The sequence below is a fragment of the Sporothrix brasiliensis genome (genome assembly GCF_000820605.1).
Source record: "Sporothrix brasiliensis 5110 chromosome Unknown Cont18, whole genome shotgun sequence".
Classification (NCBI taxonomy): domain Eukaryota; kingdom Fungi; phylum Ascomycota; class Sordariomycetes; order Ophiostomatales; family Ophiostomataceae; genus Sporothrix; species Sporothrix brasiliensis.
Genome location: NW_024467137.1, coordinates 2004380 through 2026353, shown reverse-complemented (window position 1 = coordinate 2026353; position 21974 = coordinate 2004380). Strand labels below are relative to the sequence as shown.

Sequence of the window (21974 nt, the reverse complement as noted above, 5' to 3'; positions counted from 1 at the left end):
CATGGCCAAGAAATGGCTCGGGCTACAGGTTAGAAGAAAGACAGTGCGAGGAAAGGGTTGTCATTTGTCACCCCACAAAGGCAAGGTTGTCAGACGAAAACGGGAGGTGTTTTGGATGTTCACTTTTTGAATTTTTTATCGACGAAATGCAATGGCTATCGTAAGGCATATTATCATTTATGTGCAAGAAAACAAAACAGAGAGAAAGAACCGAAAGAATTGCAACGGAAATGGGTATAGATATAAACGGTAAAAGCATAGGCGTATTGTTACATAGAATGCGATATCGTGGCACGCATCACACGCATCAAACAGTGTCCGGCACCTCTTCGTAGTCAAAGCCGTAGTCGTAGTCGTCGTCATCAATGTGAAGCAGCGCGGCGCGGTCCGCCAGCTCAAGGGCTTCGCGGGTCTCGACGGGCAGGCTGTTGACGTCAAGGTCGCACGCTATATTTCTGGCGTGCAGCACCTGGACACGACGGATGGTATTTTGTCGCTGCAGGGCCTGCAATGGGTCTGGAGCACCGAGGACGGACACGCCGGAGGCAGAGGAACCGAATATGGTGGCAGGCGCCACGTCCGGATAGACACTGCGCAAGGCTCGCTGCCGGGAGGGGGACGTGTTGGCGCGTGGCTGGTTTTCCTGCTGGACGCGCTCGTACTCGGCCAGCAAGGGCAGCTCGGGCCGTTTGTCCTGGTGGTACTCGGTACAAAACAGATTGGTGTCGGCGTAGTTCGGGCCCTTGACGGCGCCAACGGTGGGGTCGGGCACGATGACAAGTTGCCCCGAGGACAGAAAAGCCCGGGATGTCGCAATGGCAACGTTTTCGTCTTCTTCATCGCCATTGGCAGCAGTGGCAGTGGCAGTGGTAGTGGCAGTGGAAGTGATAGCGGCGGCAGATGGTGGTGTCTGCTGTAGGGGGTTTTGCCCCGCGGTCGGCGGAGGCGATGATGGTGGCGGAGGAGTCGCATGGCGTATGACTTCAGGCGGGTGGTGCTTGAACGCGAGATGGGCAGGATGGCTGTGCTGGAGGTTACCATTGACACGGGCAGCTTGGGGCGTCTTCTTTGTCCCAGCAAAATCGTCTTCTTGTTCTTCTTCGTCACTCAAGAAACTGCCGTCCTCGTCGTCCTCCTCCACACCGTCTTCGACGGACAGGAGGGAGACGCGGCCACTGGCGTCGCCAATGGCAAGCTTGGACTTGTCGGGCGAGAAGGCGCCAAACGAGACGGGTGCCGGGCACTGCAAGAGGTTGCGCACAGCCGGCGAGAGTCGCGAGCCGCCATGTGTGCGAATGTTCCACACTTTGACTGCCCCGTCCGACGAGCCCGTGTACAGCCGGTCTGGGGTCTCGCCCCAGGCAACAAACTTGACGCCGGTGTCCTCGACGGAGATCTTTTCGCCCGCCTGCTCTTCGATGCACGCGTCGTGGCCTAGGTCGTAGATGGGGTAGTCGCCCTGCGACGTGTCCCAGACATAGGTGTGGCCGTTGGTGCAGCCGGCGGCGACGTACAGGAAACCAAAACTGTTGGGCCGTAGGGCCAGCTCGTTGATGTCATCGGCGTAGCAGTCGAGCGTCTGGACCTCGCTGTAGGCGCGCCCGCCATACTCACTGTTGACAGACAGCCGGAAAATGCGGATCTGGGTGCGGGCGTTTTGCTCGAGAGCCTGGTGCACGGTGGGCGCGGTGGCGGCGACGAAGCAGGCCTGGGTGGGGTGCCAGGCGACCTCAAAGACGTTTTGGGAGCTGGCGCCGAGGATGCGCCAGGGCTCGCCTGTTAGGCCGTCCCACAGACAGAGCTCGCCCGAATTCCGGCGATCTTCAGGAATGTCATCGTCCTCGGCGTTGATGTCGAGGCCGCGGGGGGAGTAGCCGACCAGCAGCAGGTGGCGTGTAGTTTCGGACAGACCCCAGCGGATCGCGGCAGGGAAGTAGGCCCACTTGTCGGTGAGGACGGGGCGGCCCTCGAGGTCAACGATGCGCGAGCACGAGAACATCTTATAGGAGATTTGGCGGTTGCCTTGCATGCGCTCCTGCACGCTAGGCAGGCGGTAGACGCGCACGGCTTGGACGGGGACGTCGGCGGCGGTGGCCACAAGACAGTGTATACCGCTGGAGGCAACGACGAAGTTGACCTTGCCCTCGTGCCGCCAGACGCCCTGGCGGGCCATGGAGGTACCGTCCTTGCTCACCTTCCACACGATTACGTTGTTGTCGAAGCCGGATGTGAAGGCCAAATCGTGGGTGGCATCGTAGTCGGACGAGACGACGGAGGTGTATAGCCACGGATCGTCGGCGCCGGACTGTTGTTGTTGCGTCGGGTTCGTCGGGTTTGTTAAAGTCGTAATGGCACGGGTTCGGACGATGCGGTGGTCCGGGTAGCCACGGAGGGTACCAGCGCTGACTGAGCCCAGAGCAAGGTTGCCCTGGCGGTTGTATTGGTGGTTTCGCTCGTCCATGTGGGTGGTGGTGCCGCAGATGAAGGCGTCTTTTGAGGTCCACGAGACAGTCGTGACGTCACCGGCGAGGTTAGTCCACTCGTTTCTCAGGCGTAAGCCGTCCTCGCGGACGGTGCGGACTGCGTTGGTAAAGTTGAGTAGCTGGCGCGAGCGGCCTTGGACGGGCCGCTGGCCGGCCACTTCACGCATCATAATGAATGTATTGAGCTTTGTGGCGCGCTCCGCCCGTGCTTCCTGTAGTGAGTAGGCAGCACGGTCGCTGCGTTTCATGACTATTGCGGACGGTCCGCCCAGAGCCGGAGCCAGTGCCTCTGCGTTGAAGAGACTGCTTCGGCTCTTGTTGCTGCTGTAGCTACCGCTGCTACTGACACTTCCACTGTTACCGTCGTTATAGTTGATGCTGCCAGCACGGGCATCGATCAGAAAGCTGAAGATGTCCTTTTGACTACGTCCTGGAAGGCGAGCAGGCGTGGTGCTGTTTACAACGAGCTGTTCAAACTCGGGTGGCTGGCGGCGCAACAAACTCTTCAGCTCTCGCTCCGCAGACGAGTGTTTCTGGCCAACGGATTGTTTTGACGACCTGCCCACGCCCACGCCCACGCCCATGCCGGCGTTGGTGTGGACGAAGCGGACGACGTCGAGCAGATGGTGGATTTCATCTGGTAAGAAATCAACGTGAATGACAACGGATGGAGAAGGAGACTGAAAAGGAGAAGGATCGGCGACGGCGGCGGCGGATAGTCCTCTTTGTTGGGTAGTCAGAGGCAAGCCAAGCAGGTTCGGTAGTTCGTGGTAGTTTTGTGCCACGAAGCGGCGGTGGGATGAGCGCAGGTAGGGGCGGTGAGTCAGGTGGGCGTAGCGAACAAAGTGCTGGTGCGTCTTTGGTTGCTGGCCTTTGCGTTGGCCTTTCGACTGCTTCCGAGACACTAGCATTGGCGTGTTCGACTTTACCGGTGTTATGTCGACGTTGACGGCCGGCTCGAGGTGCTCCTCGATGGGCTTCCTCGTCGAACGTGGCTCATGGCGGTGGATGACAGGGCTGGCAATGTCCGACGGGACGTAGGCTGCAATGGCAGACGGCGGCGGGGCCGGTGCTGGCGCCCCGTACGTTGTTGGGCCAGTCGTCGTGACAGGCCTCGCGGGCGTCACTAGTATAGGCGTTGCGGGGGGGAAAGAGGCCCCCTGGCTTGCCGCTGGCCGTGCTTGGGGGGTGATGTGAAGTCTGTCGTTGATGTTGATGATACTGTCGTCCGATGGACGTCGTTTGACAGGGGTGGGTTCAAATGGGCTTTTTGGCCGCGAGGTAATTGCGTTCGCCGTGTGCATTATGAACTGGGGAGGCGCGATGGGCGTAACTCTCGGCGGGACGTTTGGCCTCGCACCTACCGCTTTGGTTACGCTTGGCGAGCCTGACAGACGGCCGTAAAGAGGAAGAGGTATGGGCGTGACGGGAGGGTTTAAAGGCTAAGACGCGTTAGTAAATGTTAAAAAGGAAAGATGACAAACAAAACGCGGTATATGGAAACGTGTCGAGGAAGGAGCGACAACCACGAGAGTACATAAAGTGAATAACGTGACGAACACAAACAAACAAAGGGCAAAGGAGACGCACGTGTTTTGGCAGGGCACTCGCCTGAGCGGTAGGAACGACCGGAACCGGGACAGGAGTCGGGCCTGTGTTTCTGGCGCCGACACGATCGTTGTCATCGTCATCGTCGTCGCTATCAATGATGAGAACAATCCGGTTGTTCTCTGCAGCTTCCCGCACTTTGACGGGGGCAGAGATGCGTCGTTTGGCCGCAGTGCTCGCCGAGTCCACGGGCCGCACTGGCGGCCGTATTGGCGTTTGCGCCGGGGCACGTGCCGGTGTTGACGTCGCGCCCGGCGTCGGCTGGCCGGGCGAAAACGTGCCTGGGCTCTTTAGCTTGTGCAACAATGGCTGTGGCGACTTTGGCGGGAGTGATAGAGGGGATGACTGGGAAAATGGTTGTGACGAAGGGGCCTGGAGGCCGCCTCCAACTCCTACCGAGGCCGAAATAGGTGTTGGTGCTGCCGCTGCCGCTGCCGCTGCTGACCCAGTATGCCCCGTCGTCTTCTGACGTTTCGCCGGCGGTGATGGCGACTTCCAAGCGCCCAACGGGTTTTTGAAAGCCGGCCGTCCGGAACTGCTGTCGACAGACAGCTGGCTGGAAGGCGGGCTGGTTATGGCGGCGGACCCAGCGAGCTCCGCGGCCAAAGCTATGCCGTTGGTGATGCGGCTTTCGCTGGTTTGCCTGCTATGAAAGGCACCATTGCCATTGGTTTTTCCAGTGCTGTTGCCCGCGTTATTGCCCGCGCTATTGCCATTGATGTTGCCATTGATGTTGCCATGGGTGTTAATCTGTTGACTGTTTGATGCGTGGTTTGGCCACGCCATTGTCAACGACAACCAGACGACTCATACAAGGGGCGGGTCGAGGGTTTTGGCCCGCCCGCAATATAGCTCCTGTCGCGTTTAGGTTGTGTCGCTGAAGTTGTAGTAATGCCCGTTTAAAGCACGTCGGAAACCCATTAAGGTGCTCGAGTAAAGTAAATGTGATATAAAACGACGTACTCTGCCGTAATCGACATTATTTCGAAGACGCTACCATCGCAGCCGGCTTATTAAAGTGGAACCGGGACGCAATAACAAAAGTCCGATCAAACGTTAATTTAATATATAATTTTACAACTTTTTAATAACTGAGAAATGCTAACGTAAAGTTTTGTATTTTAAAGGTTAGGTTTATTTAAAAAAGAGTATTAAATTATTAAAACCATGATATCTGACTGCTCTGTAATGAATTAAGTCATTTATAAAGAGAGCTTAGATAGACTTGGAAATCCACGTATCAAGTCGTCTGTTTGGCTTCTGCATTTGTGGCATAGATGCTAAGTGTAATTGGTCCTTGATTTGATTAGCGCTGTATTGGCCTGTAATAAGAAATAATTTGAAATCCCAAAATGTTAAGGCCAAGGTGAATTCTGGCAAGCTTTCGTCGTAAGTGGACATAACAAGGTAGCAACGAGCATTTCGGCGTAAAAAACGTGGTGGTTTCGATATATGTTCTCGTTTACTTCTCTAACACTGCTTTTTGTTAAAGTAGAACGAAGGCTGGGCCACATATCGGACGAACACTTTTTACCATTCGAACCGGACCTCCAGAGTATAGTCCAACTTTCGTTTTACGTTTGAGCGTCTGTAAGCAGACAAAACAATAGGTCTGAATTAGCCAATGTGATCAGGTGACCTTTTCTTAAAGTGCCAGTTTACTTTATCGCTTTCACTTTAAGTCATGTTAGAGGAGGGGACGAACAATTGTGACACTAGCACCGTATTGACCGCTGAGCGCTAAACGGTTTGCCTGATATGCTAGCTAGACGCTGTAAATCGAACGCACAGGGCCCCAACTTCAACTTCCCCAACACCGCCAGTCCCCTAATGAACAGCCTTAGAATACCCCATAACCGTGTGATTAAAAACATGCGAACACACGCTGCCAGCGCACTGTTTGTCTCAAAACCGACTGTATCACACCTCGGACGAAATCGAGACAACATCAAGTATACAGGGTGATTGTGGAACGACATGGTAATACAGGATGATATTGGTGGAGGCCCCAGATGAGATAGTAATACATAAGAGCTAGCAACCGCAAAGGCAGGCTGTATGGCTCTAGTGCTGATTACAGCGCCTACGAGGGCCTATGAGAACAACGTCTCACGACACGCGGAATACGAAGCGCCCAGAAGATGTGCCCTTCGAAACGTTACACTTACGCCGAAAGTACGGGTATTGTAATATGCGGCGGTTCGGTAGTCTGTTACGACGTACGGAGTAAGCCGTACTTGGTCGTATTACTCATATAAGCTCGTTTGCCAGTGTGATGGGGAGAGTCCTGGATTTGAGATCAGACGGAAGAAATACCCCGAAGGGCTTGGCAAGAGGGACCAGTCGTTACGATATAAGAAAAACGTCCTGCCTCTCGTGGGATCGTTTCAGTGTCTCAGGGTCTACATCGTTATTTTGTCTTTTTCTTCTTCGGCTTCTGTCTCTTCGCTAACTTTTCATCTTCAACTATCTCTCTTTATATTTATCCCGCTTGTCTCTCTTGAACAAGATCCCCATAGTCAGGCATAACGATAAAGGGACGGGCGATATGTATCATGGACACAGGTGCCGTTACCACCCGTACCGTTACTGTCCACCATTGTGACCACTCTGCTTTCCTGACCGTCAAGGTTTGTATCGTAGCAGGTCTGGCGTGAGGTTTGGCGATGGATGTGTCTATTCTCAGGTTTGTTATTTATTTATTCCCCCTTGTTCCAACATTGATGTCTTGGTCACTCCCATTTTCTTTTTGATTTCAACTTGCGATTTACATTTGAATTAACTCCACAATAGGTTTGTGTTTTTCTGACAAAATAAATCCAAAATGACAAGAAGGCAATATAAATGTACACAAAGACGTATATGAGAAAATGAACTCAGCCCTCACCGAAAAAAAAAAAAAAAACATTACATATCGCCGCTGACGATCGACCGCAAGCGATATAGATCAATCCCAGCCTACAACGCTCCATTTTCCACCCCCACGACCCAGCAGACGCCATCCTTACAGCTTCGGCTTGGACGTGGTCTGTTCGCGCAACTCGGCGTACAACTGGTCGAGCTCCTTGCGGAACGCCCGCGCCGCCTGCGGACGCTTCAGCTTGAGCGTCGGCGTCAGCAGATCGTTCTCCACCGTGAACGGCTCAATGTCCAGGTACACGTTGCGGACCTTTTCGAATCCGTTGAACTTGTGCTTCTTGCCAATGCCGTCCATGATGGCCTGCACCGCGGCACGCACCCGGTGATCCTGCGCCGCCTTCTTCAGCGCCTCCCGGTCCGTAGCCGCAATCGAGGTCTTGTCGCCGCCCAGCACCTTGCTGGCAAACGGCGCGAAGGCCTCCGGATCCACGCCAAACACCGCCACAAGGGCCGCCTCGATCGGGTCGCCGTGCACAAACGCCGTCGCCAACAGCGGGCACGCGCCCAGGTACACGTTCTCGATCCGCTCCGGCGACACGTACTCGCCCTGCGCCAGCTTCAGCACGTTCTTCTTGCGGTCGATGATGCTGAACAGGCCCATCGCGTTGACCTCCACAATGTCGCCCGTGTGGAACCAGCCCGTCTGCGCATCCACAACGCGGGCCGTCTCCTCGGGGTTCTTGAAGTACTCGCTGAACAGGATCGGGCCGCGTACCAGCAGCTCACCGCGCGGGTTCGGCTTGTCGTCCACCGTGTACTCCAGATCCGGCACCGACTCGATGCAGAACTCGCAGCCGCCCTGCGGGCCGCCAATGTTGCCCGTCGTCATGTCGCCACGCGTCTGCACGGAACCGACGGCGCACGTCTCCGTCATACCGAAACCCTGCAAAAAGTTGTTGCCGAACGCCGCGCGCAGGAATGTCTGCACATCCGGGTCGAGCTGGGCACTGCCCGACACCATCGACACAGCACGGTCCAGGCCGACCGCTTTGCGCACCTTGGGCGACCAGATGCGGTCGTACAGCGCGTGGTAGTTTGTGGCCTTGCCGGGCGGCAGGCGCATGTTGGCCAGCTTGGCATCGACGGCACGCCGCGAGAGCGCACCCCGGAAGCCCTCCGCCTCGACCGTCGCAGTGCGGATCGCCGAGTTGAACTTGTTGTACAGGCGGGGCACCGAGAACAAGCCCGTGGGCCGCAGCAGCTTCATGTCGTCCACAAGACCGGTAATGTCGCCGCGGAAGTAGCCAATGCGGGCGCCCATGGCAATCGCAGACCAGTCGCACATGCGGCCGTAAATATGCGCAAGCGGCAGGTACGAGATGTGCGTGTCGTTGGGGGACATGAAGCCCGAGGCGCGCGAGCACGAAATGGCCGCCAGCATGCTGCGGTGCGTCAGCACCACGCCCTTGGGGTCGCCGGTCGTGCCAGAGGTGTAGTTGATGGTGGTCGTGTCATTCTTGGTGGGCGGGCGCATGGCGCGGCCCGAGCGGAGGCCGATCTCCTCCACCTCGGCCAACGAGTAGATCTTGATGCCGTGCTCGCTGGCCATGTTGGCGAGCAGGGCGCCCTTGGAGAGGCCCGCGGGCTCGCCGGCGTCGAGCGCGTCGATCGACACAATAATCTTGAGTGACGGGACACGGGGCGCGAGCTTCAGCAGGGCAGGGATGTGGGTCAGCGAGGCGACGATGCAGTTGAGCTCGCAGTGGTTGATAATGTACTGGCTCGTGTCGGGGCCAAGGGTGTCGTAGAGCGACACGTTAAACAGGCTTTGGGACATGGCAGCAAGGTCTGTGAGCTGCCACTCGGGGCGGTTCTGGCACCAGATGCCCACGGGGTACTTGTCGGCCGTGACGCCAGCCGTCTTGTGGATCTCGACCAGACCGGCACCGAGGTTCTTGCGGCGCTCCGCAGCTTCGTTGTACGTCATCCAGACGAATTTATCCTCGTATGTCTTGGTGGCCGGGTTCCACGGACGCCAACCAAGGAACTGCTTGTTGCCACGGTACTTGACGGACTCCTCAAAGGCATCGTGCAAGGTCTCGACGCTGGCGTCGAGGGTCTCGAGCAGTGGCGAGTCGCGGAAGCGCCAGTTTCTGTACACAGGCGAGCGGTTGGGCGTGGCGCTGTTGGGGACAGGGACGGCGTACGGGGCGCCGGGAGGTGGGGGCGGCGAGAGCTTCGCGATCGCGGCAGCGACGTCTGAAGGAGACATGGCGGCGTTATCGTTTGATTACACGGCGGAAAGAAAAAGAAGTGAGATGGTACGTGAGACGGTGTGGAGAGAGCGCGAGGCTGAAGTTTTGCTGACGGACAAGACGCGGGAGGTTATGCACGGCTGTGGAGGTGCCGTGAGCGTGAGGGGAGAACAAGAGCAAAAAGAAGGAAGACGTGCGAGCGACAAAAGATTGAGGGTGGTTTGGTCGCAGCAGAACAAGGTGATGGTCCGGAGAAAGGGGAGGAGAAGAAAGGAAACTAAGAATTAAAAGAGAGAAAAAAGAAGAGGAAGCAAAAGGGAGGAGGAGGAGACTATGAAGGCAAAGTGGAGTGCCCAGAAACTGAGGGGGAAGGCGGAGAAGTACGGAGTAGACAGGAAGGAGCTAGAGGCACAAGCCAAATCGTTTGCAAGAAGGAGCAATCGACGCACAAGTCAAAAAAGGAGGAAGTAGCCACTGACAGGTCCGGGGGCTCGGGGCGTAACGACATTTGGAAATTCACAGCTAGCTTTCATGCCTCGCTTTCCCCACGTCGTTTAAAACTGAACACCACTGTTTGCTTCCTACTTCCACCGCTCTATCGCCTTCGTTGCCCCAGGTCGCGGGAGAATTATCTTACAATACGAAATTTGAGGAGTCCACGAGCGAGACAAGAGACAACCAAGCCAAGAACTGTAAGCGGGAGTGCTGGACCTGGTTCGTGGTGACGGGTTGTGGATTGAGTGTGGCAACCACTACTCAGCAGCGGCACGATCCAGGGCGCCGGGTCCTGCACGAGTCGAGTCTGCTCTTGCGAGCTCTAGTTGCTGTCTCTTCCTGCCGTGTTGTTGGTTGGACAGACCGAGGATGCCCATAATAAATATTCGCAAAAATCACCGAGACCGACCCGGGAAACGAAAACAACGCAACAGTCCACACAAAAAAGACTCGGCCACCGGAGACAATTGTGCGTGCCATTTTGAAGGCTTTGGGCACTGTCGAGATTGGTTTCTCCAATTTTTTGGGGGAAGAAAAGGGGCGGCGAGATCGTGTACACAGTAGAGGATTCCGAGGCCCTCGGCACCTGGGGTTGCGCAGCTAGTGTCGCTACAGGCGACAATACAAGTAAGATACATGTTGCTCCACAGTGGTCCGCCTTGCGCTGCATTCTGTCGATTCTGACTGGCTCACTGACATGGAGTCCGTCGGCGATTCCTCTTTTCCAGATACCCGTCCCTCGCTCTTGCCTGTCGCCGCAATCCTGTCTTCCTTGTTGCCACCTGCCGAGAATGTCTGGAGAATTCGGAGGGGAGGAACGAGGGACGACCCTCGTCTCCGTTCTCGAAAACGGCGACGGTCCCCAAACTCTCGCGCTTTCGGGCTTTTGTACGTTGTCTAAATCCCTGAGCGGTCCTTTTCAAATCTCGTAAAATCTTTTTCTACAGGCCTTTGGAGTGCGGAGAGTGCATGTGCGGAAACCACCAGACCTTACCCCAGGCTGTTGGTGGCGGAGATCTGGCCTAAAGCGGTGCTAGTGCATGTGTTCGCCCAATTCCAGATACGGCGACTCTCAATGTGGATCCATCTCATTGTGACCCTGCAGATTGGTTGGTGGGTGACATGTGAATGCCTGAGAGAAAGGCACAGAGTACAGAATATGCAGCTAGTCGTGCCTGTTAACAAACCATGCCCAAATGGTCACGTACCCTTTCTCCGCAGGTCCGTATACAAAGAGACAGATGTGAAAGAAAACGTTCCAGTAATCTCAATGACGTATGTTATACGACATACAAACCGACCGACAAGACGCGCTCCACGTCTTGCGAGGCACAGAGCGAGACAACTTCATCATGATCTTTCGACGGGACGAACTTAGCCAACAAAAAGGACTGTTATGGCTTGAGCGAATGAAGTGTGAAGATACAGTCATGCCGTGCGTCGTGTCTTGCCGCAATTCGCTTCTCAATTGCCAAGTACCGCACTGTCATTCACATCTTGGAAGGACAGTCCGCCTGTCAGCACTCTGATTAAACAGCGGAATTTCCATGTTCTTTTGTCATGTGATGAGACACGTGCCAGACGTTGGCCAAATCTCCGTAGCCGACTTCTGTTTGTTTTATATCTCCTGCTTTTCTGCTTCCCCAATTCCCAGAACCTTGATTCCTTGCTTCTTTGCCGTCTTTTATATTGTTTTCAAGCTCTATGTACCATTCTCTTCTCCCGAGATGCTCTTTTCAACTTCCCGGCCTCGCAACAAATTCGAAGAGGACCAAGACGTTTGTAACGTTTTGGCCAAGTCGGGTACGTAACGGCCTGCCAGAGGAGACTGTTTGTGCCGTGCAAAGCCGCACTGGCCGCTGTTTGGGTTCATCTTGGCCACTCGGCCTCGTTTCTTGTCTGTTTTCTCAGCCATGTCATGACCGGAAGATAAATCGGCAACTGGTGATCGCTTTACAGGAAAGTTTCGTTACTCCTTTGTGTTCTGATTCCCCAGCCTATTGCAAGCATCGTATCGTTGCAGAGATCTGAGTTTTGAGTTTTGAGATCCGAGTCTGGAACCTGGTGGAGCAAGGCTCTGGCAACAGGAAACAGCCAAGTGGCCAAGACCTGCCCTGAAGCTTCTGGGCGTTTTGTGCTGTGGCGCAAGATACGGCAAGAGCACGTCTGAGGCCGCGACCGCCGGTTTGCCATCGTTCTTTTGTTCTTATTTCGCCTTCCTTCATCTTGGCACGAGACCGGTAATCAAGTGAACCAAGCACAGGGCCTACGGTGCCTGATGCTCTGCGTTGTTTCATTTCAGAGCGTCTTGGGGACCAAAGGGCCTTACCATGACGAGGGTCAGAGATTCGGAAGAACATTGTGCTTTTCTTTTTGGTCTACAGAACGTTGGCCAAGGGCTTTCTCAAATCGAATGAAAGGAGGGCTGTCAGTCACCGTCGCAATTCGTGAAATCGATATCACGTGATCGGTTCAATAGATGTTCAATCAATCACCACGGTCATGACGAAAGGTTTTATTTTATTTTATTTTTATTTTTATATTTTGCTTGCCACAAGATTGTATACCTTTTTCGGAGCAGCTTTTCCTCCAATTTTGTCTCCTCCAATCACTGTTGCAAAGCGCGGCTGCCGTGTTCCAAAACTTGCCGAGTGGGCTCTGACCTCGCGTTTCAGGTCGGCTTCAGATCGCGTGGCCGCATGATGACGATCTGGAGCCCCCTGCCTTGGCCTCTCTATTTCTCACGTCCGGATGAAAGTATGTGGCGAAGTAGATCAAGGCAGATTACTGAGTTTGCAGAGGATAGAGTGCGAGCAGAGGGTTGAAACTGGTGAATTAATTTGAGAGCATTTCTCATTTTGGTGAGGGACGAGAGGGGCCAAATTCGGATGCACAGTCATATGACAAGGTGTACTCCGTGCAGAGCGCGGATACGACGTACGGCATTCAAAGCACAGTAGTATTCTAGGGCAAACGTCGCCGCATGCGAGCAGCAGTTTGGGAACGAGATGCTACCAGAAGTGTCCCTGGAAGGGTTTTGAGAGATTCACTTTCTCGAACTGCAGGCGAGTGAGAAATCCCTCTCGTGTATCAGGTTGTGGGAGTGAGAATGCTAGTTCTTGTATATGTACGCTGAAGCAAGAGAATTCAGCGACGGGAGAAGAAGACAGGGAACTCCACGGCCGCGTACCACACGAATCCCACCCCGTTGTGGTATCTGGGTGTTTATTTTGTAATTCTGTTTTAGTATCCCTCGTCTGGTCCTAGCCCTGGCATGTTTCTCCTTTATCTTGGTACTTTGAACGCATGACAATCGACCGCGGACGCCTCAGTTTTGATGGTCTTGCCCCGACACCGCCAACATCCCGTCTTTCTGTCCCGGCTTCTTTGCCCTCCCCATTTGTTCTTTTCTATTCTTTCTCCCCCGCGTCGCCCATCCCTCATTCTCATTCTGCTTTCTTTCCTTTTTTCTTTACTCTTTCCTGTACTTTTTCTTTCTCTTTTTGATCTTGTGATCTCTCTATTTTGGTTTTTATTTCGACAACGCCTTCATTTATTCTCTACATTTCTCTCTTTCAGCGCACCAGTTGCACTTTGTTATTTATCAAAAGCCGGTCTTTTATTTCTCGACTCTCCTTAAATATCATTTAACTTCCACCACCGTTTATTCACCACCGAAATATCGACCACTTATCGCAATGGCTTTCAACTGGGTCCTCATCCTGCGCGCGCAGCAGCTCATCTTTTCTCTGATTGTTCTCGGTCTTTCCGCTTATGGTACGTTGTCATCCGGGGGAAATAATACAACATCCGGGGGAAATAATACAACATCCGGGGGAAATAATACAACATCCGGGGGAAATAATACAACATCCGGGGGAAATAATACAAAAACCACGGAGATATGTTCCAAGACAGAAGAATCTTCTTTATAAAGGAGAATGGTCGTGATGGCTGTGGTTGTACGACGGAAGGCATATTTCATAATAGAACGCGGGATACGCGTATCAAAGTTTACTAACTACCCTTCTCTCAGTCGTCAACTGGTACACCATGGACACCCGGACTGCCTCGCCCACGCAGGTTAACTTCCTTGTCGCCGTACCGGTCATCTCAATCCTATCGCTGGCCTACAACGAGGGCGTCTCGCGCTTTGCCCCCCGCGCCTACATGCCGTACGTGGCCATTGGCATCGATGCCCTCAACAGCGTGCTATACTTTGGCGGTTTCATTGCCCTCGCCGTCTTCCTCAACGGCCTGCTCTTTTGCCGCGGCAACGTCTGCGGTTCGGCCCGTGCCGCCACGGCCTTTTCGGCGCTCTCGTTCGGTGCCTGGACGTCCAGTGCCGTGCTGATGGCCCTCGCCAAGTTCCGCGGCGGTGCCCGCAAGCCGAACCCGCGTACCCAAGGCATGTACGCCGCCGAGATGAAGGATGCCGCGAGCCGGGCATAAGCAATCGGGACATCCGATATACCGGTAGCTTTCCGGCGCTCTCAATGGCTCTCGTCCCCTCAAGATCGACGACATATTGTAAAGACGACCGACCCTTCGTATTTGGTAGCGGCTAGGGGCTGTCTGAAGAGAGCGAGGATGGGACCGGTTCACAACTCGGGCGGCGCAGACCCGGCCAAAAAACAACAACCAAACGGGCTCGGTTGCAAAGACCACAGCTGTGCTGGGTTTGGGGCTCGGCTGGGACGACATTTGTGCATGGAAAAAGGCGTCGAGATGATGTCTCAGCCTTTGATGAGGGTGAGATAGGTTCTCTCAGTTTCTCTTTCCACCACTCACTTTCACGTTTTCTTTATTTCTTTACACCTACTGTTTAAACTTGACATTTTCATATGTTCTTACGGAGAGAAGGGAATTGGTCTGGCGCGACGGTTAAAGGAATTTTGTTTCGTCATTGTTGCATACAATCGTTTCATCATGTCCCCATTTTGGTTGGGTTTGTGGTTATGTGACTCTTTACATTTGGACGTTTTATACAATATACAACTTTGACAACAATGAAGGCACTTCCGCACACGCTTACGTAGATCGCCTAGTCAAGATGCCCATCTCGATTGGCCAGCCGCTGACGGCACCTGGTTGAAAATATGTCGTACACATTGAATCGATGCAGGGGGAGCTGGCGCAACCTGAATGGAGCCTTCCGGCTGTCCAGGGTCCGGGTCAAACTATGACTTACAGTCGACGAGCTCTAAGCCAGCCAAGCCCGGGATCGGCACCGCTAGCTGTGGAATTTACGTGTAAGTGAAGGAGGGGACACATTGGCAATGGAGGGGAAGATGTCTTCGGTTTGCTGCATCGTAGGACATCTCCAAATGGGCAACATGACCGGAGTAGTTTGTTCGTCTTCGTTTCTTATATTTACCTACTTCGCGAAACAGACACGGTCGGGCAGATTCTCTGCTAACGGCGCCCTGCCCTGGCTTACCAGCATTGACACGTGTGAGGCATAGTACGATGTGCGGCACTGCGATATTTGTTCTTCTTGGAGGTTCGTTCCGCAGGTGCTAGCAGGGCTCATGCCGACCCGTGATTATGGTGTAAGAAGAGAAGTGCACCAAGCAAGAAGGCACTCAATGTCGCAATTGCTTGACTTTGGACGACAATGGAGGAAAGTGCGAGCAACAGGCATCTGTAGTCGGGATAATTGCAGGTTTTCAAAAAGAGAAGGTGCGATTTAGGTCGGCGATTGTGGTCTGGTCGGCCGACAGCCGTAGCATGGAGGACGGGGAAGGCGCGCCGCGGCGTTGGGCTAGCATCGAATTTCGTGACCGAACATCGAATAGCCGCACTTTTGTCTGGGCGCCGATCGCAGGCCAGCAGACAAATAAATGCATAACAAGCGAAATTGAAGTGCAAGATGCACCCAAGACAGGACAACCTGTTGTCAAAATGGCGAAACATCAGCCCCGTCTTCCGCAATTCTGCTCATCCTTCTGTCGTGGTTCGCTATGTGGTCCTAGCAAGTCCATCGTTCCTGCCCACTATTGGGTGCATTTGGGTGGTTTTGAGGCACTTTGATCTGGCGAGCTCCTGCCTGTCGAGTGTCCAAACTCCACAAAGAGTTGAAAATCCTGTCTCTTATTGGCGGCGAGGCGCGGCTTTGCGATTGCGTGCTTGCCGTCACCCCACTCGTGCTGTCCAAAATAGGCAATGCACTAGGAAAGACAAGACGTCGCAACTCACCTTGCTAGTCCAAATCACTTCTAAAAACGCCAGCAAAATCGAACGACGGCAGCAAAATAGAGAAAAGGCGAAGCGGGATGCGACAGGGCAAGCCAGCACTTTGTTGGCCCGAAAAGGCACAACGTAAGATGAAATCTTAGGTCATCGTTAGCGGACACACAGGTGCCAAAAAGAGGGGGAGGGGGATGGGGAAAGAGCGACTGAGGTTGTGAGGGAGGAAAGGAAGTCACAATGGGCAGAGGATGTTTTGTTTAGACTCGCGGGAAAAGGAAAGAAAGGAATCTAAAGAGCTTTCCTTCCCCAAACATTTTAGAGATCCTTTTCTCTTCCTCTTCTCTTTCTTCGTCCACCTCCTCTCTCCAACACCACCTTTGATTCCACCACCACCCCAAGACACCTCTTCGGCCTACCTCCCTCCACCCCGCATTCACGATGCCTGAGAACCTGTCGCAGCACTTCGAGACCCTCCAGCTGCATGCTGGCCAGGAGCCCGATCCGGCCACCAACTCGCGCGCTGTGCCCATTTATGCCACCACGGTAGGCCTCGAGCATCAGGAACTCTCGGGTGGTTTTTGCCGGCCGTAATGGCTTACAAGCTAACTCTTCTGCTTCCCGGTAGAGCTACGTCTTCAATGACTCGGCCCACGGTGCGCGGCTGTTCGGCCTGAAGGAGTTCGGCAACATCTACAGCCGTATCATGAACGTGAGTCTTTGGTCGTCTGGAGGAGTGCTCGGTCTCACGGAATATCTCGACAACATGCGCTTGCTAACATACTCCCTCGTGCACAGCCGACTGTCGATGTCTTCGAGAAGCGCATTGCTGCTCTTGAGGGCGGTGTCGCGGCCGTGGCTGCCTCTTCCGGCCAGGCTGCCCAGTTCCTGGCCATTGCCGCTCTGGCGCATTCCGGCGACAACATTGTCTCCACCTCCAACCTATACGGCGGCACATACAACCAGTTCAAGGTCGCCTTCGGGCGCCTGGGCATCCAGACCAAGTTCGTGACGGGAGACAGCCCCGAGGACTTGGCCGCCGCCATTGATGACAAGACCAAGGCCGTGTACATTGAGAGCATCGGCAACCCCCGCTACAACGTGCCCGATTTTGAGAAGATTGCCGAGCTGGCCCACGCCAAGGGCGTCCCCGTCGTTGTCGACAACACCTTTGGCGCCGGCGGCTACTTTGTGCGCCCCATTGACCACGGTGCCGACATTGTCTTGCACTCGGCCACCAAGTGGATCGGCGGCCACGGCACCACCATTGGCGGAATTGTCGTTGACAGCGGCAAGTTTGACTGGGGCAAGCACGGCGATCGCTTCCCCCAGTTCGTCGAGCCTTCGGAGGGCTACCACGGCCTCAAGTTCTGGGAGACGTTTGGCCCCATCTCGTTTGCTATTCGTGTCCGCGTTGAGCTGCTGCGCGACTTCGGCCCGGCCCTGAACCCCTTTGCTGCCCAGCAGCTGATCCTCGGTATCGAGACCCTGAGCCTGCGCGCCGAGCGCCACGCCTACAACGCCCAGAAGCTGGCCGAGCACCTTGAGAAGAGCCCCTACGTCAGCTGGGTCTCGTACCCTGGCCTGGCGAGCCACCCGTCGCATGCGCTGGCCACGAAGTACCTGAAGCGCGGTAACGGTGGTGTGCTGAGCTTCGGTGTCAAGGCTTCGGCTGCCAAGGACGGCAGTGCCGTTGTCGACAACCTGAAGCTGGTGTCCAACCTGGCCAACGTCGGCGACTCCAAGACCCTGGCCATCCACCCTTGGACCACCACGCACGAGCAGCTGTCGGAGAAGGAGCGCGTCGCCTCGGGCGTCACTGAGGACCTGATCCGCATCTCGGTCGGTACCGAGCACATTGACGACATTATTGCCGACTTTGAGCAGGCCTTCAAGAAGGCGTCTGGCGCCCCTGCTGAGGCGTCAGCATAAGGCACATGACAAGCCAGACTTGGGCCGTATATAAAAAGGTGCAAAGAAGAGCGGGCCAATGCTTGTATTTGGGAGAGTTTTATCGCCATGCTGAGGGGATGGAATATTCATGCCAGCGCTATTAGGTTATGACTTTGTTTGCCGTTAGATGAAATCTTGAAGAAATACCCCCTTCCATTAGGAATGATGGAGAACTTGGGACAATGTGAGCCATCTGGGTGCTGAGAACGACGGGTTTAATATGACGCAACTGCCAGAGTGAAGCAAACAAAGCGTTCATTTGTTTCGTGTACGCTATAGTGATTCAAGTGCTGTAATTACAGGCTACTTTCAGTGGTTGCCTCACCCCACACAGAAAGTACGTAAGCATTAAACAAGGGGCCACTATCGAACAAGCTCTCCTTTTCCCAATTGATGTCTTTTGGAATAGTCACGGACATCCATCGACATCAACGCCTCCCTCTCTGTCGACGCCCTCCCTCCCATTGCACAACAAACCGACACCATGCGACCGTTCTCAACCCTTTCGCTGGTTCAGCTGCTCGTAGCTGCAACGACGGCTGTCGCTTCCGCCTCTTCCGCCGTCTCGCCTCCGCCGTCTACCTCCATTACCTTCCAGATCGGCGTGCCGAGCCGCGTCCAAGAACAAGAAAAGGAGTCGGCTGCCGTTGCGCTGCTGTCGAGCATCCCCGGCTGGACGCGTGCCACGCTTGAGTCCGGCGATGGCCGCCAGTACGTGTCAGCGCCCATTACGGCGGGCGGCAAGCTTGTCTTTAGCAACGTGACGGCCGGCTCCTACTTGGGCGAGGTACACTGCGCGACGCACATCTTTAGCCCGCTGCGGGTGGACGTCGAAGAGGAGGCCGACCCGGCCGCGACAGGCGCTGCCAAGGCCGACTCCCGCCTGCTGGTGACGCGCATCACCGAGACGTACCGGGGCAACGACTGGGCGAACCAGGGCGAGGTGGTGCAGCGGGTGCTGCCGGTCAAGGTGGGAGGCGCCGGCGCCCACGACGGCGTGGCTCTGACCAACACGGGCCCGACGTTCCTCGTGGCACCGACCGTGCTGCAGACCAAGTCGTACTACTCGGAGCGCAGCTCGTTTGACGTTCTGAGCCTGCTCAAAAACCCGATGATTCTGATGGCGATTGTGGCGCTGGTCATGATGGTCGGCATGCCGTACATGATGGACCAGAGTAGGTTTCCTCCGCCCCAGTCATACGATTGACGCGCCGTATACTAACAGAATCCAACAGTGGACCCTGAGATGCGCGCCGAGTTTGAGGAGCGGCAAAAGTCGAACCCGATGAACAGCCTTCTGGGCGGCGGCGGCGGTGGCGGCCGTCAGGCTCCCCCCGGCGCCAACTTTGACATGGCGGCCTTTTTGGCTGGCAGCGGCAAGAGCGACAAGAAGCCGGGAGGTGGCGGTGCTCCTCGGAAATAAAATGAGAAGACACGGGGGCCCGCAGCAGTTTCCACTTACTTTGGGATGTCGTATGTCTTGCATACGAGGTGAGATAGATTAGAATAGTTTTCTTGCAGGCGGGTAAACAACACATAATGATGAGAAGGAAAAAAAATGCAATTGGTAACTATATCATAAAAACATATCATGGAGACTGATCGTCTGCAAGGGGTGGGCATAAATGAACTTGAACAACTGTATCATGCATGGTTCGCATCGCATCCTCCTCTGCCGTGTCATTATGGACCACGATCCTGGCTCTCCAAAACCCCTCTTGCCATTATCACGTCACGGCAACAGGTGCTGTTGTCGCCCCCAAGCTACACAGTCTTAAAAGTCTCCGCCACCGTCGTCGCCTCCACCATCGTCTCCGCCACCGTCTCCACCGTCGCCGCCATCAATCGCCTCGCCCAGCAGCATGCCGCCCAACAGACCACCACCAACACCGAGCGCGGCAGCACCGGCTGTGCCTAAGCCCTGGCGCTGCGGTCTCTGCTGCTGCGGGTAGCCACCGCCGCCGTAGTAGCCTTGCGGCGGACCACCGTAGTAGCCCTGCGGCGGGCCACCATAGTAACCTTGAGGCGGGCCGCCGCCATAGTAGCCGCCTTGTGGGGCACCATATCCGGGGCCTCCGCCATATCCGCCGTATCCGCCGCCGTAGCCCTGTTGCGGAGGGGGTGGCGTGTTGGCATAGCCGGTGGGCCCGTAGCCCTCGCCGGGGTAGCCGCCGCCGCCGTTGTTGTTGCCGCCGTAATTTGAGGATGACGTCTTGTTCTTGTTGAAGAGCTTGCCAAGCAGACCGCGTTGGCCCGAGGGGCCGTCACCGCCGCTGACACTGCCACCGGGGCCAGCGGTGGACAGGTTCGGGCTGCCGCCGCCGGCCACAGCGCGCTGGTTCTCTTCCTGCTGGAGCTGGCGCGCCAGACGCTCGTCTTCGGCCTCCTGGCCAACCGGCGAGCGGCGGTCTTTCCGGTCGCCGTCGCTGTCGTGGCTAAGGAAGGGGTTCTTCTTGGAGTCTGACGGGGCGGGACCGGAGCCGGCAGAGTAACTGGGAGGAGGTCCGTCTGGTTCGTCGCCGCCAGCCGTCGCGGGCGCGGTGGGCTTATCCCACTGGGACTTTTTGGTGACCGTATTGACATAGAACCTGTTGCGATGAATCAGCTTTAGCGAACTGGCGCAAACGCGTCGCTGTGCGGCACTATTCCTAGAAGAGAACTGGTGACCCTACCATTCTTTATATTGGTCGTTCCATCGGACGACCCAGCCGTCAGGTACTTTTGGCGGCGGAGGCCCACTCGGGGCGTCGAAGTCCGCCATATCAAGAGCAATCGACGGTATGTCACGGATACTTGAAGACGGTAGAAAAGTAAGCTCGAAGAAGCTCTTGGGGCCGGGGAAGGAAATAAAGGGGCAAAGGAAGAGAAGAGGAGAAAGTAAAGAAATCAGGAAAGAAGGCGGTGATGACGATGGTTGGGGAAAACGGGTAGTTATACGGAAAGCATTAGAGGGAAAGCGCAACCGGGACGAGGAAGCAGAGGTGGGTTGGCTTGCTGTCAGATCTTCGACAGAGCGCTAAAAGCAGGGTATACAGGGCTTGTATAAGGTTTGGCAACTAGGACATGAAGCGCGAATCGGCGGGAGAAGGAGGGGATCGCCTAAAGCATGAGACACTGCAGCTGGTGCCGAGCAGGGCCTAGTTCACCTAGTTTCATCTGAACCGAAGGCAGGTACGGTATCTCATTTGATGCTGGGGAAGTTGCCTATTAGAAGTATACAAAGGAAGGTTGTGGAAACACATTGTTTGCTGCTTCCTCTTTTCAGTACACTACCAAAGGCGAGTACAGAACCTACTCTTTGCGGGGGCTTTGGCGTGTTCATGACGCTGGAGCAGGAGGGCAGAAGTCAGCAGGAAAGAGTGAACGAGGCACCCGAGGAGGGGCAAAGAGCCGACGGCCTCCCGCTTAGTACTCCAAAGTGTCTGAGCAAAGTCGCAGAGTGAGGGGCAGCGACAGTTTCCTTGTGAATACAGAAGGTCCCACTAATTATGGAGTAATATTTCGTACATCGTCCGCTACGTTGTAGTACATTGTCCACTGTATTCCCCGATCGACCTTTGGGATGGGTTTGCCATTCAAATACGCCGTATTTATGTCATGGAGGCGTAGAACGTTGCCTCTGGCGACTACTTGCTTCATTGGACGGTACTGTGGCTTCTCTTTGGCGAATGGAGCGGCCCTTGCTGTAACCGCAAGGAATGAGATTCCAGAAACGGAGGAAAATGGCAAAATAAAGACAGTACAACTATCGAAAAAGAGAGGGGTTTATTTTATTTCACGCTGCAAAGATAGACCCAAACAAAAACGACCAGGAGGGGGGGTTGCGTCTTCGCCAAGAGATTGCGGACTGTCCCATTTGGCTGGAAAACGGCTTCATCAATGACTTGGCTCGAGTCTTGGAGCTCTGAAGAGATGTGAAGTGAGTTGGGATCACTCTCAGAGGATACTGTTGTCCGTCCAGGCTTTCCGCTGTGGCCTGCGGCCCACGGCGTACGAATGTACGTGTATGGTAATTACGTGGGTATGGAATAATACAACGCCATCTGCTGCGCCTCGCTTGTCCTAGTGTGGGGATGGTCGGGAGGCAGCCGTCTGTCGTGTACATATATCTTTTGTCATTCGTTTCGCCTCT

At 55.1% G+C, this 21974-nt stretch overlaps 6 protein-coding genes across 6 annotated transcripts; 3 read left to right on the top strand and 3 right to left on the bottom strand.

Annotated features, from left to right (window-relative positions):
• Positions 1 to 307: 307 nt before the first annotated feature.
• On the bottom strand, positions 308 to 4877 carry SPBR_01211 (uncharacterized protein; the record flags this gene model as incomplete). The annotated part of the gene is made up of 3 exons (XM_040759522.1): positions 308 to 3793; positions 3848 to 3925; positions 4074 to 4877. 3 exons carry the CDS (start codon positions 4875 to 4877, stop codon positions 308 to 310), a joined length of 4368 nt encoding a protein of 1455 aa, XP_040619558.1.
• Positions 4878 to 7095: 2218 nt separating this feature from the next.
• SPBR_01438 (long-chain acyl-CoA synthetase) lies at positions 7096 to 9222 on the bottom strand (the record flags this gene model as incomplete). Its single annotated transcript, XM_040759749.1, has 1 exon — positions 7096 to 9222. The coding sequence occupies one exon, from the start codon at positions 9220 to 9222 to the stop codon at positions 7096 to 7098; it is 2127 nt and encodes a 708-aa protein (XP_040619557.1).
• A 4531-nt stretch (positions 9223 to 13753) lies between these two features.
• SPBR_02118 (uncharacterized protein) lies at positions 13754 to 14152 on the top strand (the record flags this gene model as incomplete). Its single annotated transcript, XM_040760427.1, has 1 exon — positions 13754 to 14152. One exon carries the CDS (start codon positions 13754 to 13756, stop codon positions 14150 to 14152), a length of 399 nt encoding a protein of 132 aa, XP_040619556.1.
• Positions 14153 to 16330: 2178 nt separating this feature from the next.
• Positions 16331 to 17821, top strand: SPBR_01660 (uncharacterized protein; the record flags this gene model as incomplete). Its single annotated transcript, XM_040759970.1, has 3 exons — positions 16331 to 16435; positions 16518 to 16601; positions 16688 to 17821. The coding sequence occupies 3 exons, from the start codon at positions 16331 to 16333 to the stop codon at positions 17819 to 17821; spliced, it is 1323 nt and encodes a 440-aa protein (XP_040619555.1).
• A 505-nt stretch (positions 17822 to 18326) lies between these two features.
• SPBR_01927 (uncharacterized protein) lies at positions 18327 to 19265 on the top strand (the record flags this gene model as incomplete). The annotated part of the gene is made up of 2 exons (XM_040760237.1): positions 18327 to 19017; positions 19078 to 19265. 2 exons carry the CDS (start codon positions 18327 to 18329, stop codon positions 19263 to 19265), a joined length of 879 nt encoding a protein of 292 aa, XP_040619554.1.
• Positions 19266 to 19616: 351 nt separating this feature from the next.
• On the bottom strand, positions 19617 to 20603 carry SPBR_01899 (uncharacterized protein; the record flags this gene model as incomplete). The annotated part of the gene is made up of 2 exons (XM_040760209.1): positions 19617 to 20474; positions 20562 to 20603. The coding sequence occupies 2 exons, from the start codon at positions 20601 to 20603 to the stop codon at positions 19617 to 19619; spliced, it is 900 nt and encodes a 299-aa protein (XP_040619553.1).
• Between the last annotated feature and the right edge of the window lie 1371 nt (positions 20604 to 21974).